Source organism: Sphaerodactylus townsendi, linkage group LG02, assembly GCF_021028975.2.
Source record: "Sphaerodactylus townsendi isolate TG3544 linkage group LG02, MPM_Stown_v2.3, whole genome shotgun sequence".
Taxonomy (NCBI): Eukaryota; Metazoa; Chordata; class Lepidosauria; order Squamata; family Sphaerodactylidae; genus Sphaerodactylus; species Sphaerodactylus townsendi.
Window position 1 is genome coordinate 151267959 of NC_059426.1, and position 17342 is coordinate 151285300.

Sequence of the window (17342 nt, forward strand, 5' to 3'; positions counted from 1 at the left end):
TGCTGGCCCAGTTTGAACGACCTCCTTGCAGAGGAAAGATGTGGCTCAGCAGCAGAGCAAACATCCATGTACCGCGAGGCTGGATCTGGAATAGAGTGCTTAGTCCCCTTTTCAAAAAAATTATCGTAGGTTCAGAAAAGGTGCAAACACGAGCAACCCAAGGGGTTGGAAGACCTTCCCTAGGAAGAAAAGCTAAAGAGCTTTTGGAGCTCTTCCATTTAGGAAAAAAAAGATGCTGGGGGGAGGAGGAGGAGGAGGAGGAGGAGGAGGAGGAAGAGCAGGAGGAGGAGGAGGAGGAGGAGCAGGAGAAGGAGAAGAAGAAGAAGGAGAAGAAGAAGAGGAGGAGGAGGAGGAGGAGGAGGAGGAGTTTGGATTTATATCCCCCCTTTCTCTCCTGTAGGAGACTCAAAGGGGCTTACAATCCTCTTGCCCTTCCCCCCTCACAACAAACACCCTGTGAGGTGAGTGGGGCTGAGAGAGCTCCGAAAAGCTGTGACTAGCCCAAGGTCACCCAGCTGGTGTGTGTGGGAGTGCACAGGCTAATCTGAATTCCCCAGATAAGCCTCCACAACTCAAGCGGCAGAGCTGGGAATCAAACCTGGTTCCTCCACATCAGAATGCACCTGCTCTTAGCCACTGCTCTTAGCCACTACGCCACTGCTGCTCCATACCAGAGATTTACAAAATGATACCCAGTCTGGAGAAAGCGGAGACAACTTTCTCTGACTCTCCTAAAATAACACAGCTTGAGACATCCAGTCAAAATGATTCCTTTATAGACTCAGGACAGACACAATTTAAAAAAAATCGCATAATGCACAATTAACTTTCTGCCGCAGGATAGCCTTTAAAAAGAGATTCAACAAACTCCTGGAGGAGTTTGACCACTGACTGTCGGGCATGAAGCAGTAATAAATGGGCCGTGAAGTACTAATATGCTAGTGTTCCTTTGAATGCTCTTGTTCACGTGGTAGGGGGAGGCAGCATAGGCAAAGCTTTGGTCTTTGCAGGTGTTCTACTGGAATTGGTCTGCCACTTTGGGAAACCAGAGGCTGAACTAGACGGACCAATCAGTCAGATTCAGCAGAGCTCTTACGGAAAGTAGAGGCTATGCAAATGCAGAAGAGCACCACCAACTACCACCACCCCATCAGGAGTGCCTGTGCTGCCTCCCAGACTGCTGGCCGTCCATACACAGATGTACTATTTGCACAGTGCCTGCATGTGTAAAACCCACTGCACAGAGAGTCAAACCAGACAGCTGATACACAAGTGATGTACAGGAGAACCAGTTGCATGCTTTGTTTGTGCCTATGTACACTGGATTTTAGGCACATGTGCTAAGGATTCATTCATGTGTGAGTGCTCAGCAAGATCTGATTACTCCCACTGAAGGGAGAAAAAAAAAGAAATGAAGGCCATACCAAGCAAAACAAAAGGAAAAGCAAAAAAAATGGTGATCGGGGGAAAATATTTATTATCTTTATACCCCTACGTGTTGTGCATGAGCTTTGTTAGGAGGAAGTAACATCAAAGACTATATGCAATATTCTCTTTCCCTTCTAAAAGCACAACCTTTTAGAAGGGAAAGAATATTGTACAGTCTTTGAAGTTACCTCCCCTAATGAAGCTCATGCACAACACATAGGAGTGTGGAGATAATATTTTCCCTTAAGCACCATTGTTTTTTGCTCTATCATCATTTTTCCCCATTTCCCCTTAGAGTAAAGGCTCTCCTTAGAGTAAAGACTGTCTGAACTGAGCCCATGAGCAGCAATTATTGCACATTCAGGTTACTATACACAATATTAAAACTGCAAAAGTAACAAAAACATCCTATCTTTGAAAGCTAACAAGTGGAGAATATTTATGCCCAATAATGACCAACTTCTATGACAAACAAGGCAATTCAGGTCCAAATTCTGAAATTTTATTTCACGTCACCAGAGTATGTGTACCTTCAAGTCTCTGGGGTCATTTCTGCTTGAATCTACAGAGCAATGAAGTAGACAAAACTACCACCTCAAACAGGAAATTTGGCCTGATTTAATATCAGAGTGACACCAACAGATCTATTGAGAAAGTGCCAGGAACTCTTGCTCGTGCCAACTGTGGTATTTTAGCTCATACGACCAGCCCTCATAAGCTTCCATTTCCTATTTGTGCACATCAAGCCAAACTTGCACACACGCAGCAATATGGACCAATGAATGGGAACAAGTACTCAAGAATAAACAACAACAAAATCTCAAGGGGAATGTAAACTAGTGCATATCTGGGTTGCAGAACACCATGGCTAATGCACCAGAAGACATAGAAAATAAACCTCCAGATGAACTGGATGGAAATATTTATTTCTGGTGTTAACGAGGTCATGAAATACGGTGCTATAAACTGTGTTTCTGTATCTTATCTAATTTAAAGAGAAACAGCTTTTCAAAAAGGTTACTTTCCAGATATAAAATTTGAACACAGTGTAAGTGTTCATTTTTCCCTTGCAACATCACTGCTTTAAAATGCAGAATTAAATTCACTCACAGTTTGGAACTGGATCGTCTCTTCTTTGTTTGCCAGCTCCAGTGCAAAAAAGGACTTGTTGTGGGTCATATTAGCAATGTCATGCCACCTGCAGAGGGAAAAGGAAAGACAGACAGCTAAGGCACTGAATCGTGATCACGTGGACCTAGAAAGGAATATGAATTTGCCACGCAATTGACTGTAGATTTGTGAAAAGTCTTAACTAGTCTGCCTTATTTCCTCTTCGTGCACCTAATAACCTGTCTGGGTTGTTTTGTACACAGAAGGAGTCAAAAGAGTTCAACCAACCAGATTAGACACCTGCAGTTAATGGACAAAGACCTTTAAGTAATTAATAATCCACTGCACAAAGATAACAACTGGCAGTGCACAGTTCAAGCCAAGAGGGCAAAAACAGCTTCACATCAAAATAAAGCCATACATTCTCCAATTCAACAATGAAATCTATCTATTTACCAGCTCTAGCAGAAAGTATTGCATTATTCTATTACATATATAATATTTGCTCATTCTTTTATGACACAGTCTCACATCATCTTTTGTTAACCATCATATTTTCTTCAGGTCACATATCACCTCCAAAGCACTGGTGGCTTAAACATTAAACCCTATCTTCTACAAATATTCCCCTGGCATTCCTTACATGAGTACATCTTGCAGACTGCATTCTGCCATGATTGGGACGGACCTCTGACACTGTTCACCCCAATTCTTAGTTTATCTAACAGTTCCCCTCAGCTTCTGATGAAGAAATAAAATGTTACCTTAGGTGAATCAACATCAGGATCTTGAGAGCACAAGCAAGGAAACATGAGTTGAAATACACTACCATATATGGAAATTAAACACACCTAAATATGACAGGAGGGCGGCCATTTTTGTGCTTCACAAAGATTCCATCAAGACATGCGCCAATGAATATATCACTTCCTTGGCTGTCCTAAATAATGGCCAGAAAGAAAGACAGCACTTTAGTGGATACCCTTTCAGGAAGAGAACAACTGAAGCGCTGAAACATCTTGGTAGTTTCTATATACTCAGATTTTTCTTTCCAACCCCAAACTTTCCTCATCCTGCTGCTCACACATAAGGATCTAAGGACTGCCTACTCCCATATGGACCCACCTGACCTCTACTGTCATCTTTAGAGGGTGGCAATCAGGAACGGGCCTTCTCAATCATGGCATCAAAATTATGGAATTCCCTCCACAAGGAGATTCCTCTGTTTCCTTTTATTGTGGTCTTCCATCTTTTTGTTGATAAATACTTTTTTGTTTTGTTTGTTGTTCTGTCTCTGATTCTCACACTCCTCCTTATGTATATGTGTTTATTTATTGTGTGTTTTGTTCTGTCTTCTATTGTTCTGATATAGTTATGGGTGTTTTTGATCTTGTAGCTATTGTGGGTTTTCCGGGCAGTGTGGCCGTGATTTAGTAGTTTTAGTTCTTAACGTTCCACCCGCATCTATGGCTGGCATCTTCAGAGACACGTCACCGTAAGATGTGTTTCTCTCCATGGCAGGGTGGAGTTTCTAAAATCTTGTTTCAATGTTTTTATTGTTGCCGCCTTGGGAATCCTAAATGAGTGCTTGAAAATGCTTTAAAATAAAATAAACAGGCCTAGAAATTCATGTGGCTGCTAGGCAAAATCAATATAATCTGATGCACAATCTGCCATTTGATCCCAAGATGTCATTATTTTCTTCAGCATTTGACATTAGTAAGGCAAATTTGTAGACCCCCCCCCCCCCCCGCCGGACTGAATACTGGAACAAACATACTTCGATTATCTGTAACAGGTAATGGTATAGAACCCAGCAGTTATTATCTGGTTCTGACTACAAAATCATAGTTCCACATTATTTTTTAAAAAATCATTATTTGGTCGTCTGGGCTAAATTTGGTCGTCTGGGCTAAAGATTCTAACTACTTATGAGAGAATCTATTCCCACAGCTAAGGATGCACCAAATTTTCAGCCATTTCGATTTCTAAATCAAAAGTTCTTTCAGGGGCAGAAACATCTCCCCTGCCTAATCCACTTCACTTCAGCCTCAGAAATTCGCGCCAGCCTCAGAAATCCACTTCAGCCTCAGAAAGTTCATCTCTTTTTTTTTGACACAGTTTTTTTGACACAGTTTGCTATCATTATTTCTTCCACCTCCTGGCTCTTCTGCTCCATTGTTCTTCACCAGGGATTTTCTCTTCTTCCCAAACATGTCCCTGCCACTCAGGGATATTGTAGTCGACCCACGTGGTCAGCGTAAGAACGAGACGAGACGCGGAGATAACATCTGGTGGAGATCGCCAGCAGCGGGAGCCCGGAGGTCCGTGTTCCTAGCGAGTCTCTCGCGTGCTGGTTCCTGGCACCTTTTATTGTTATTCTATCGGGGGCGTGTAGGAGGGAGGACCGGGGGGAGTTCCGGGAGAGCGGGAGGCGGGAGGTCGGGAGATCATCATGTGATGCATGATCTCACCTGGCTACGTGCGGAGAGGAGCGTAAGCGTCTGAGCCTAATCCTCACCTGGGGGCAAGACCATTGTCCCTGCGCCCGGTGACTGAGCCAGACAGTTCATGACCCGTGACTCATAGGGGGATGAGGAGTGGGGGTGCGGTGCGACCAGAAGGCCGTAGGTCCGTTGGCGTCCCAACGTTCTACCACGGTGCTGCTGGGTCAGCAGTGCATTACTACAGATATGTAGCATGACATGATACCATCACATTGGCTGCTCAAATATCAAGCTCACATGACTGAGGTAAAGCAAAATCTATCTATAAGGTAGGCAATACTTCCTTCAAACCATGCTGGTTTGAATTCCTGCTACCAGAAATTATGCCCAGTCAATTCTCCTTCTTTCTACATGGATGTGAACCTTCTGTTTCCAGAACAACTTTTCATTTTCAGAAGCCATTTGGAATGGTTGTTTTGAAATGCATCATTTTACAGTATTTTATGATGGCTGTGTTTAAGAGTGCAATCCAAAAGGGGGTGATGATGATGGAGAGAATGGACCCTTGAAAGCGGTGCAAGGTTATGCCAATGTGAATGCTCACTTGGCCAATGTAAGAGCAAATACGCTGGCAGAGGGAATGCCCCCTTTTTGTGGTGCAGACTTACTTTGGTGCAGCGTAAATCATTCCTGGCAATGGGCTTCCTCGTGTTGTTCATTACTTCTTTGGAAGAAGCAACATGGCACCCCACCCACCCACCCCCGCTGGCCAACACTCTACCCTTTGGATTAAATTGCCTGGCTTTTATCAATGCTGCTTTGGTTTCATTGAACTGTAGCTCAAGTCTTTCTTTTAGACAAAAAGATAAGAATTTTAAAATAGAAATTCTTATAAGAGAAATTCTTATATTTCAATTTAATATAGATCCTAATCCTGTGGGTCTCATGAATTCAGTGATTTCTGCAGAAATAGTCAAACATCTCACCACTGTAAACAGAAAGCCAAAATGCCTTAAGTTTATGCTGGTTTAGTATAAATTTTGAAAATTAAACAATATGAGGATTTACAAAGTCATAGCAGTGATTTTCCACAAACTAACCTTACCTTTGCAGGATAGCTCTCTTCGCCATAACCTTCCATTCTCTCAACCTCTTGCATATATAACATCTCTGCATCAGGAGGCATGAGACCTCTTCAAAAACAACAACCAAAACAAAAAAAAATTAAAAATTTAGCTTCTGGAGGTCAATCAGGCTGCGTATTTAGCCACGGAGGTCCACTTTTTTGGCACGTTTCCCACCAAAGAATGTTACTGTAGCTACAAAGTTGTGATTCTTCTCCAAGCAAAACGGAAACATGACCATAGCCTTGTGGCTGTGCCATTGTCACAAGCAGCTGTGGTATAATGCCCAAAGATTGTAAGGAGCCTACATGCCATTCACCTGCACAGCTCTTCTCTAGCAGTTGCTCCAATGAACGAATTTCAAGGTTCTGGTATTAACCTTCAAAGCCCTAATGGTCTAGGGGAGGGGTCTGCAACCTGCGGCTCTCCAGATGTTCATGGACTACAATTCCCATCATCCCCTGCCAGCATGGCCAATTGGCAGGGGCTGATGGGATTTGTAGTCCACGAACATCTGGAGAGCCTCAGCTTGCGGACTCCTGGCTGAGGGGGTCTTCGTATCTGCGAGATACCACTCCCAATACATTCCCCAAAGAGCCCTGCATTCTGTGAATAACAACCTACTGGTGGCCCCTAGCCTGAAAGCTAGCTGTTCTCAACCGGGACCAAAGCTTTTTCAGTTCTGGCCCCAGCCTGGAGGAAAGGTCTCTGAAGTGAGACTCTGGCCCTGTGGGACTTATTACAATTTCACAGGGCCACTTCTGCCAGGCCTATGGTTTAGGACTGCAAGGATGTCCAACTAGCTGGCCTTCCTTTTCCCTCTTTCCCTTTTCTTTTCCCCACTCCTGGTGTGATGTATGACTGGTTTTTGATTTTTATGAGGGTGACTGTCTTCTATTCAGATTTTTGAGGTTGTTTTATCCCCCTCGGCTGATATTAATGGCATTGGGGCATAGATAGGAATGTCAACTATTTAATTATTTTATTGTTTACTGAAACTGGCTGTTGTAAGCTGCCTTGAGTCCTTACGGGGAAGGGCTGCCTGGAAGCCAAATAAACAAATGCATAAATAAATAAATTTTCTGGTATTTCAGTCCATAAGCAGTGTCAGAAAGGAACAAAACTTACCTGTACTTCTGATGGAGTAAGGCCACTTTCTGGGTTGCTTCTTCAAGAATTTTATCATCTTGCAACCAACCCTAAAGAAGGGGTGGGGGAGAACACAAGATTATTGCCAAATATATGCATTCTTCTAAACTCTATTTTAAAAGGAGGAGAAGAAAATGATGTAAAACCCTTTTGGGACCCCGCTGGAGAGAAAAGTGGGATATCAATAGTGTAAAATTAAGTTAAATTAATGCAGTCAAATAAAATAATAAACGATGAATTAAACTAATTCAGGCTGCAGAGCCAGGGCAGAATTGTCAGAGAACTTTGTACACAATTTCTTAACTGAGTGAACAATACACTATATTTACTCAAAAGGAGGAAGACATTCTTTACCTTTTTTGGCTTGCCAAAAAAAGAGTAGGGTCAAGCTGCTTGGAAATATATCCCTAGCAGTGCTAGTCAGAAGGCAAGCCAGTTTTGTGAGGGACTAAGAGAAATTCATGTGTAGGCATGCACAACCAGCAACCAAGACCATTAGCATCTTCTATTTTCTATCTGTCCCATCCTAAGCAGAGTTACACACTGCTAACTCCACTGAAGTCAATGAAAGTAGAATGTTACAACTCTGCTTAGGATAGCACACCTGCTCTGCCCAGATTTAGATATCAGAACTGTTCACATTTGAAAACTAGATATATAGATGATTGTAGTCTGTAGAGATATAAACATTCTGAAAATGTTGAAGTCATGAGGGACAAACAACACAACAGACACAAGTTTTTTGTGTAACAGAAACTGACTGCAATCAGTTTCCCTTCCCTTTAGTAATCGCCTAAAATTAGTAGGAGAAATAAATGGAACAATTCTTACCACAGGAAACAAGGCAAATCTCTGTAGAAACTCTTGTGATTCATACTGGTCATAATCGCCAAAATCAGCTATAAATTAAGAAGCAAGGCAAGAATTAAGTATTTATAATAATCAGACTTTTTAACAGTTATTTGGTAACAATGAGGGCTAATAATTTGAATTGTGCGAAACAGAGCATTCTTAGTCAGCATGGGTTTCTCAAAAACAAGTCATATCAGACTAAACTTACTTTTTTTTGGGGGGGGGGGAACAGAGTGACAAGCTTGGTAGATGAAGAGAGTGCTGTGGATTTAGTATACCTTGATTTCAGTAAGGCAAGGTCCCCCACGACATTTTTGCAAGCAATCTAGTAAAATGTGGGCTAGACAATGCTACTGTTAGATGGATTTGTGATTGGTTGACTGACTGAACCCAAAGTGCAGAGAAGGACAACTAGGATGATTGAATGATTGGAGCACCTTCCTTATGAGGAGAGGCTGCAGCGTTTGGGACTCTTTAGTTTGGAGAGGAGACGGCTGAGGGGGGATATGATTGAAGTCTATAAAATTGTGCATGGGGTAGAAAATGTGGACAGAGAGAAATTTTTCTCTCTTTCTCACAATACTAGAACCAGGGGGCATTCATTGAAAATGCTGGGGGGAAGAATTAGGACTAATAAAAGGAAACACTTCTTCACACAATGTGTGATTGGTGTTTGGAATATGCTGCCACAGGAGGTGGTGATGGCCACTAACCTGGATAGCTTTAAAAAGGGCTTGGACAGATTTATGGAGGAGAAGTCGATCTATGGCTACCAATCTTGATCCTCCTTGATCTCAGATTGCAAATGCCTTAGCAGATCGGGTGCTCAGGAACAGCAGCAGCAGCAGCAGGCCATTGCTTTCACCTCCTACATGTGAGCTCCCAAAGGCACCTGGTGGGCCACTGCGAGTAGCAGAGTGCTGGACTAGATGGACTCTTATGTTCTTAAAGGGTGCTCACCAATGGCTTATTTTAACCCTGGAGAGAAGTGACTAGTGAGTTGCCACAAGGTTCACTCATGGGTCCAGTGTTATTCAATATTCTTATCAATGACTTGGAAGATGGAATAGAGGGCATGTTAATCAAATTTGCAGATGATGCCAAATGGGGGGGGGGGGGTAGCTAATACCTCAGAGGACAGGGTCAGAATTCAAAATGACCTGGACAGATTAGAGAGCTGGCCCAAAAATAACAAAATGAATTCTAACAGAGATAAATGCAAGATACTAAGGCAGAAAAAATGAAATGCACCGATATAGGTTGGGTGACAACTGGCTTGACAACAGTACATGTGAAAGGGATTTGGGAGTCTTAGTAGACCACAAGCTGAACATGAAGCAGCAGTGTGATGTAGCAGCCAAGAAAGTCAATGCAGTTTTGGGCTGCATCAATAGTAGTATAGATCGAGGGATGCAATAGTACCTCTCTTATTCTGCATTGGTCAGACCTGACCTGGAATACTGTGTCCAGTTATAGGCACTGCAATTCAAGAAGGATATTGACAAGCTGGGAACAGGTGCAGAGGAGGGCAACCAAAATGGTAAAAGGTCTGGATTCCCTGTATGAGGAGCGGCTTAGGGAACTAGGTATGTTTAGTCTGGAGAAGAGAAGGTTAAGGGATGACATGATAGCCATGTTTAAATATTTGAAGGGATGTCATGTTGAAGATGGAGCAAGTTTGTTTTCTGCTGCTCCAGAGACTAGGACAAGGAGTAATAGATTCAAAGTGCAGGAAAAGAGTTTCCACCTAAGCATCAGGAAGAACTTCCTGACGGTAAGGGCTGTTCGACAGTGGAATACACTGCCTTGGAGTGTGGTGCAGTCTCCTTCTTTGGAGGGTTTTTAAACAGAGGATGGATGGTTATCTGTCAGGAGTACTTTGAATGTGTTTCTGCATGGCAGGGGATTGGACTTTATGGCCCTTATGGTTCCTTTCAACTCAATGATTCTATGATCTATGTAAAGCTTTCTGGATCAAAAGTTTCATAAGGCCTCTTCTCTAAACAAAAGCACTTATCTTACCAAACAACAAACAAGTGCAAGAGGCTATATCAGTCATATGATTGTCTTACACAGAAACTGGGAGACTCCTTGCATGTAAAGGGATTCCAAGCCTTTCTTCCCACATCGCTGGGCTACCAAATCAAGAATTTTCACAGTAATGCAGAATTACTGAAGATACTGCTTATCACACTCTGCTGTCTAACACTGTTGTACAGGGTACCAAGGACGACAGACTAATCTGAAGGTGTTGGGATCAAACTAGATTTGGCATTATCCCATTTATCCTGAGAGTGCTTGTCTTCAATTCAGATATATGGGAAATACTTGTGGATACTGAATACCAAGCCAAAAGCATTTTTACTCTAACGTGCTCCTATGTACTTTTTTTTTTTTAAAAAAAGGTTGGATTCAACAATGGCCAATGTAATGCAATATAACTTAGCGTTGGTCCATGAATGCAGGCAAGAACATTCCTCCTTTGTCAGGTCAGTGTCATTATCAAATATTAAAATGGCTTTAATTTTAATGATCTCTGGTTACAGCACTTCTTCAACAATCTGTCAGAATCCAAGCCTGAGCACAATTCATAAAGCCTGCCTGCTTTGACTGGTCTTTGCTCAGGTTTAATACATTCAGAAAATGTGGGAAAATACATTGGATTTATAGTTACATAGAGATTTATAGTTACATAGATAAACAGAGTTACATCTTTCTCGGCCCACTTAAAAGGTATAACTCTGCTTAAAACTGTACTATTAGGTGAAATTGCATAGAATTCTGCAGATCTTTGCATTACTACCTGTTGTGTGAGCCCAGATATAGACAGTGTTGCAAATTATCCGTCCCCCTACACAGACTATTCATTGTACTGCTAACATGGGCATGCAAATTCCTTGTTTCATAGACTACTCTCAGTCTGAATACGAACCGCAGAAGCTAAAAGAAGGGGGGAAAAATTCCACCTAGAAATAGGATTACAGAAAAATTCCAGTAAGTCGGCAAAAGCCAAGATATTTTACACTTCCTGAAATGTACAAGAACAATTCAAACAAGTATTTATTCAATGAGTGCTATTAAAGTTGCAGCCAGAACTAAATAAAAATATGAAAGAATGTTGTTACATAAACAAGCTATTTCTATTCATTGGTTAGAGCTCGTTGGCAAACAACATTCTTGGCAGGTCTTTCTCAGCACACGAGATTATCATTCTTAGCAAGTAAAGCCAGGCAGCACAATAAAATGTACTAGAGGCTTGGAGCACTCAGTGGTATCAGACACCAAATGCTACTAAGTTAAAAGCAATGTACTGGCAGCTGTGCTGAGAGCTGGCCCAAGTACCTGCCCAAGCAGGTGAGATACGTCACCCGTGAAGTTTGACTTTTACTGAATTGGCCCCTCGGTCACATCATATACTGTCCATTCAGACTCACAATGGCTCTCCAGGGTTGGACTTCTGCATTATCTCTTGCTTCGTCCTTTAAACTGGAGATGCTGGGGATCGAACCTGACACCTTCCGCATGCAAAGCAGAGGGTCTTCCACTGAGCCCCAGCACCTCCACCATCTGGCAAATGAGGACACGAGCCCATATGGAGCAAAAAGTGCTGTGGGGGCCTGGCTCAGACACGGGTGATAACGATAAGAGTCAGGGAGACAAAGGCGGACCTGTTGCTTGGAAGAAGCACAAAAGGATCACAAATGAAAGAAAGATCACATGGATCACAAATGGAAGAATGGACCACAATGGAATGGAATGGAATGGATCACAAATGGAAGAAAGCACAAACGGTGATCACAAATGAAAGAAAGATGAGCCCCAAGAATGATGGGACTGTTTTGGACATATATCACTTCCTGTGTCATGGACAGCTGAGAGGAAGATGAGCTCCAGCAGTCTGTCTCTGTCTCTGTCTCTCTCTCAACCTAATCTACTTCAGGGATTGACGCTGGGAGGATAAATGGAGGAGGGGAGAACAAAATTGTAAGATGCTTTAAAGTGAAAAGCAGGATCTGTTTTTTAAAAAATCAGTACACAAAGGCTAACCAATTCTTAACTAGTTGATCTATGTAACCTAATCATTTCTATGAGCAGCCCAGGTATGTTCAATCTAAAGGCTTGGATGTAGGATCCGGCACTGGGAACATATGGCCACCAAATTCAAAGCAGTCTGGGATGTTAAGACACAAGCGACTTCAGAAGCTTTGAGCGACGGCTTTGAGAGCCATTTAACAATGTGACTGCATGAATCAACAAACTGTGATGGCGAACTCTTCTTGTCTTAAAGGCAAACCTTCAGTAAGTCAGCAGCGGCTATTCTCAACAGTTCCCTGCGATCAGAACCATAAGGCACCATCCCTTTAGGCAAAATATTCAGAATGCATAAACACACACACATAATCATACATTGCCTCATATTTCCAACTTGAGTGAATGAACCACAATAAACCCAGTTTAGTACACTAGCCAGTGGGGTTAGAAACCCAGATTTGCCACAGGCAAGATTCTTCTCAGCACAGTCTACTGACAGGATTGCTGGAATGCTAAACTGTCTCTCTGAGACCCTGAAAAAAGGACAGAATACAAACGCAGCTAAATAGAGAGAGATTTTTAAAAAATGGGAAATATTCACACCGGGGTAGGAAACCAGAGGCTTGTAGCTCTCTGCAGCCCATTAAGGGTTCTTCCCCAGCTGAAGGATTAGTAGCCACAAAATGGGAGCAGTAGGTTGGAGGAAATATCTTCGTGAACCCTAACGTTATTTAATCCCAAGTTCTTCCACAGAAAAAGCTGAAACACGTCTCCAGAGGACAAAGCCAGATGTAGCTCTCATCACCTAGCCCTGAAACACAAAATGTGAATGCAAATGACCCGACTTTCCCAGTCCTACAATCAGCTTAATATGACGACGACTCAGTGCCTTACCTTGAACAGCAAGGCCAGCCAGATGAACTGCTTGCTCAAACGTGCAAGGAATGTTTCCTTCCAAGATATCTTTCTTCAGTTGCAGGTAATACTGGTATCTATGGGAGGGACAAAAAAGTTGTGTGGTTTTGCCATTGCTACTGTGTCAGGACAGTGCAGAAATGTTCTGTAGCCTATGAATATGTCACATCTACCCACCAACCCTCACCAGCCAATCCACTGAGACTAGACTTCTCAGGTGCCTATCTTTATTTTGTTAATCTGTAGATTATCATCTATATAAATGTTACCATGTACATTGATAACTGGTGTCCACAGCCACTAGAGTTCAGCAGTAGCCTCAAACCTTCAATCCCAAACCCTGTCTCCACATACCAAGTTCTCAAAATATGTAGCAAACATTTTCCTCTCTTCATAATTCCTCAGCTGCCCGATACTCTGCAAGGTATTACTGCAAGGTATTACTGTTAAATTCCAACTTCCAATCAGCCTAACTACATTATCTCTTGCTCTGGAGTCTCTCTGTTCCTTTGTCCTCACGACCCTGCTAATCCCTGCCTGCTTGTCCAACCTGTTTACTTTTTGCTATCTCCATGTCTAGTTCAATCTTTCACTGCCTGCGATGCTTAACTGCCTAGGGGTGCCCCTTAGCTCAGGGATCCACCTTAAAGTAAACTTTATTCTATCTGGCTGCTGTGGTTTCAGAAATTTATGACATGTCTTGCTAATTACATAAGTACTTTTTAACGAAATGTATAGGTCCGTTGTTGTTTCAAAGTTTGTTTTCTTTTATTTTAATATCTGACACACACATATATGGTATTTGTTTAAAACAGGTCTGTCCAACTCTGGCCCTCCAGATGTTTATGGACTACAATTCCCATCAGCCCCTGCCAACACCATAAACATCTGGAGGGCCAAAGTTGGGCACCCCTGCTTTAAAGCATCTAGACAAACACTCTAGTTGTACAAATGAAAAGTGATTGAAATGAGTGTATGGAGGATTATAGGGAACAACCGCAAAATTATCATCCTTTTGGATCAATCTGAACAGACTTGTTGGGAGGGACCACTCACTGTGAAATCTGGAGCATTCAAATCCTTTATTCATTTGACTGCCGCAATTCACCAAGTTTGTCTTCTCTGGTTTGCTTTTTAGAACTACAACAGTTTGCACAATGAAGAAATGAAGTAAGCAGGAAGCAAATGTGTAGTGCTTCTGATCTTCAAGGGGCAAACTGTGCATCTCCTCCTGTTCCTGCACACTGACGTTGTGCATACCTCTTCCCCTGGTGAAACTGCAAAAATTTTTTGTTTTATAGCAGGTATTTACACTCCCTGCTCCTTCATCACATCCAAATCTGCTGTGCATACAACACTGTACACCAACCACAGTTCCAAGAAAAAATAAATCAATACTGTTCCAGTTAAGAGACAGCAAATTCAACACATGTGGGCTAGAGAAATGAGCACAAATTAATGCCCCATTAAAATTATACAAAGGCATAGCAACTTGGCTGCCTTTTACCTCTCTCTGTTCAAAAAGTATTATGTGAATGCTTTGCTAGCATTTCAGAACATTGTCATTATCCTTCTACCACTCACCTGGTAATCTCCTGCTGCAGCTGAGAGACAGAAGGCACATAAAACACCACACCAAAATATACAGTTGGCTCCAATGCATATTTATCCAGTTGCTTCTTTAGAGGCTTATCCAGGTCTATCCATCGGCGCTGGTTTTGCTTGTTGTAATACCACAGGCTAAAATAGGTAATCTGAAAGGTTAAGATAGAAAAGGGAAAAGGAATGGGTAAGTATTCACTTATAAGAGGAGACAAACTGCACACCATTTATGAAGGAAGCCTACACACAATATAACGGCATCCTAGTTCTCATCTTCATGGAGAATTAAGGGAGACAAATAGCTGGGAATGCCTCTCATACTGAAATCATCTGTTGTTTGGAAAGCAGTATCAATGTACATGGTAATCTAAAGAGTATCACAAAAAGAAATCTAAGAGGACTCAAGGTAGTGGTGGGGTAGCTCATTTTCCTTCTCCTTGTCAGTTCTGACTCACCTCTCTCACATGACCTTTCTGGTCTTCACCTCCTTCTGTGGACTACCATTTCAACTGCCAATTAGCTGCCATATTTTCAAACGTCATTGCTGTGGTGTTTCCCAGATTCAAAATTGTACACATCTATTACCTTCTCCAGGACAAGAAACAAATGAAACAAAGATATTTCAATGGTTCTGTCATTTGAATTAGACACTGTAAGAATCCAGAGCAGTATTGCCCAAATTCTGGATACACAGGGTTGCCAGGGCAGACAAGGGGTAGTGTGGGTGGGAGGATATGGGAGTGGCCATTACTTCTGCTAATACTAAGAATTTGCTGAAACTCTATTGTAAACGCATAGAGATTTTGGCAATTTGTAGAGAGAACCAATGCCACTTTCAGTGGAAACCTGGAAATATTGGTCCTCCCTAGGAATCTCCAAAAACTCTATAATTTTGGCCAATTCCTGGGATGGGGGGAGCATGACATCACTTCCATGTTTTCCCAGTAGTGACATTACAGCAACCCTACTGGATAGCAAATGCACTTCTCAATTAGAACTGGAAACATGTTTCACTGGGACACCAAAGACAGAGACAGACAGACAGACAGACAGACAGACAGACAGACAGACAGACAGACAGACGCAAATAAGAAGTGGTTGCGTCCTGGGTATGCCACCTCACTGAAACAGGATCTGCTAAGAGCAGCCATTCATCAAGCACAGGTCCAACAAGTAGTCTCCTCTGAGGGTAGACACCTGCATCAGGTATGGTTGAATGCTCTGGTGAGACATGATGCAAACACGTAGCACCTTTCCCAACTCCAGCACAGCCAACTGGAAAGAAGTGTGGGCAGAGAAGTCAATCACGCTGAGATGCAGTGCATAGTCTTCTTTTTTGGTAGATATCTCAGGCCCAAAGGAACTTTGGCATATGTTTGCAAATTTACTCCTTGAGACACTCAAGACATTCTCTCAAGGCACAGAAGTGTGCTCTGGCATATAGTTTTATGAATCACTGAGCTAAGTTGTGCTTCCAAATATGATGGCACTTCCAAGTTCTCAGGCTACTGTCACGAAGTTCTACAACATTTCACTGGTTCAGACTTGGCACCTGGCGCTGTGCAAAGTCCAATCAACCAGACTTCAGGAGTGAGAGGTAAAACCTTAAATTCTGAGTGGCAGCCAAAACTGGCAACTGACAAAAGGCAGAAGACTTTTTAGCCTTAGACAATGCACCATTTGAAAAGTACCCTCCAAACGCCATCTTCATCTTCTCAGGTGCTAATGTATGTAGCTGGCTTGACTGCTATGGAAGCAAATGTAAAGCAACAATAAACTTCAGATTTGTACACAGTTTTAAGTTGGTCGTTAAAATATCTAGTTGTTTTAGCAACTGTTGTTGAACTGTCACGGAGCCAACATCAGTGATCAGTAAACGCTTATTTAATCCTCACATCTAAATCAAAAGGAAACTATTTGTAACAAAGACAGCGTGATCTTATGGGCCATCTTAGCTGCAGGGGCACAAATTTTCCATATTGCCAGAATTAAATCAGTACTAGGGCTTCCAGGTGGGCCTGGCAGCCATAAGGGTGATTTGCCAATGGGAGGAAGGCCTCCCCAGCAATGATATCCACAGCACTACACTGATATTACTCCTACATGCCTGAAAGTGACAACACTGTGTTGACAGCAGGTGCCAGGAACACTCTGGCATTTGGGCAAAACTGGTTAAAACAAAGGTGTCAAACTCGCGGCCCTCCAGATGTTATGGACTACAGTTCCCATCATCCCCTGCCAGCATCATGCTGGCAGGGGATGATGGGAACTGTAGTCCATAACATCTGGAGGGCCACGAGTTTGACACCTGTAGGTTAAACAATTGAGTTTTGATGATTGCCAGAGCATCCCTGGCATCGCCCCGACATTACTTCCGGACACACAGAGCATGATATCAGTCTGCTAGGAAAACGCTCTAGGAAACAGAGCTAGAGTTCTCCTTCATCCCAGAGCAAAATACAATTTTTGACCCTCACCCAAGGATTTATTTTTCCAGTTTTTCTAATAAAAAAAATCCTGGAAATTTGGGGAAACACTTTTAAAAAATCCTTTGAAGTGTCTTTTCTTGAAAGAGTAAAATGCTTTCCTCTATGATAAGGTTTTTTAATTATTTCTAAGAACTGTGTATGGAATTTTTTTGTTTTTTTACAGGAAGCCTATAGAATTAGACAAAGGTGATGCA

The 17342-nt window shown here is 42.3% G+C and overlaps 1 protein-coding gene across 3 annotated transcripts in view; it reads right to left on the bottom strand.

Moving 5' to 3' along the window:
* PTPN21 (protein tyrosine phosphatase non-receptor type 21) overlaps window positions 1-17342 on the bottom strand; it is a 67642-nt gene that overhangs the window by 24964 nt on the left and 25336 nt on the right. For all 3 annotated transcript variants that reach the window (XM_048485340.1, XM_048485339.1, XM_048485338.1), the window contains exons 3-9: window positions 14642-14811; window positions 13037-13134; window positions 8090-8157; window positions 7238-7308; window positions 6091-6178; window positions 3390-3478; window positions 2539-2626 (exon numbers count right to left, since the gene is read on the bottom strand). In XM_048485340.1, the coding sequence (XP_048341297.1) occupies window positions 2539-2626; window positions 3390-3478; window positions 6091-6178; window positions 7238-7308; window positions 8090-8157; window positions 13037-13134; window positions 14642-14811 (672 nt within the window). The remainder of the gene's footprint in view (window positions 1-2538; window positions 2627-3389; window positions 3479-6090; window positions 6179-7237; window positions 7309-8089; window positions 8158-13036; window positions 13135-14641; window positions 14812-17342) is intronic.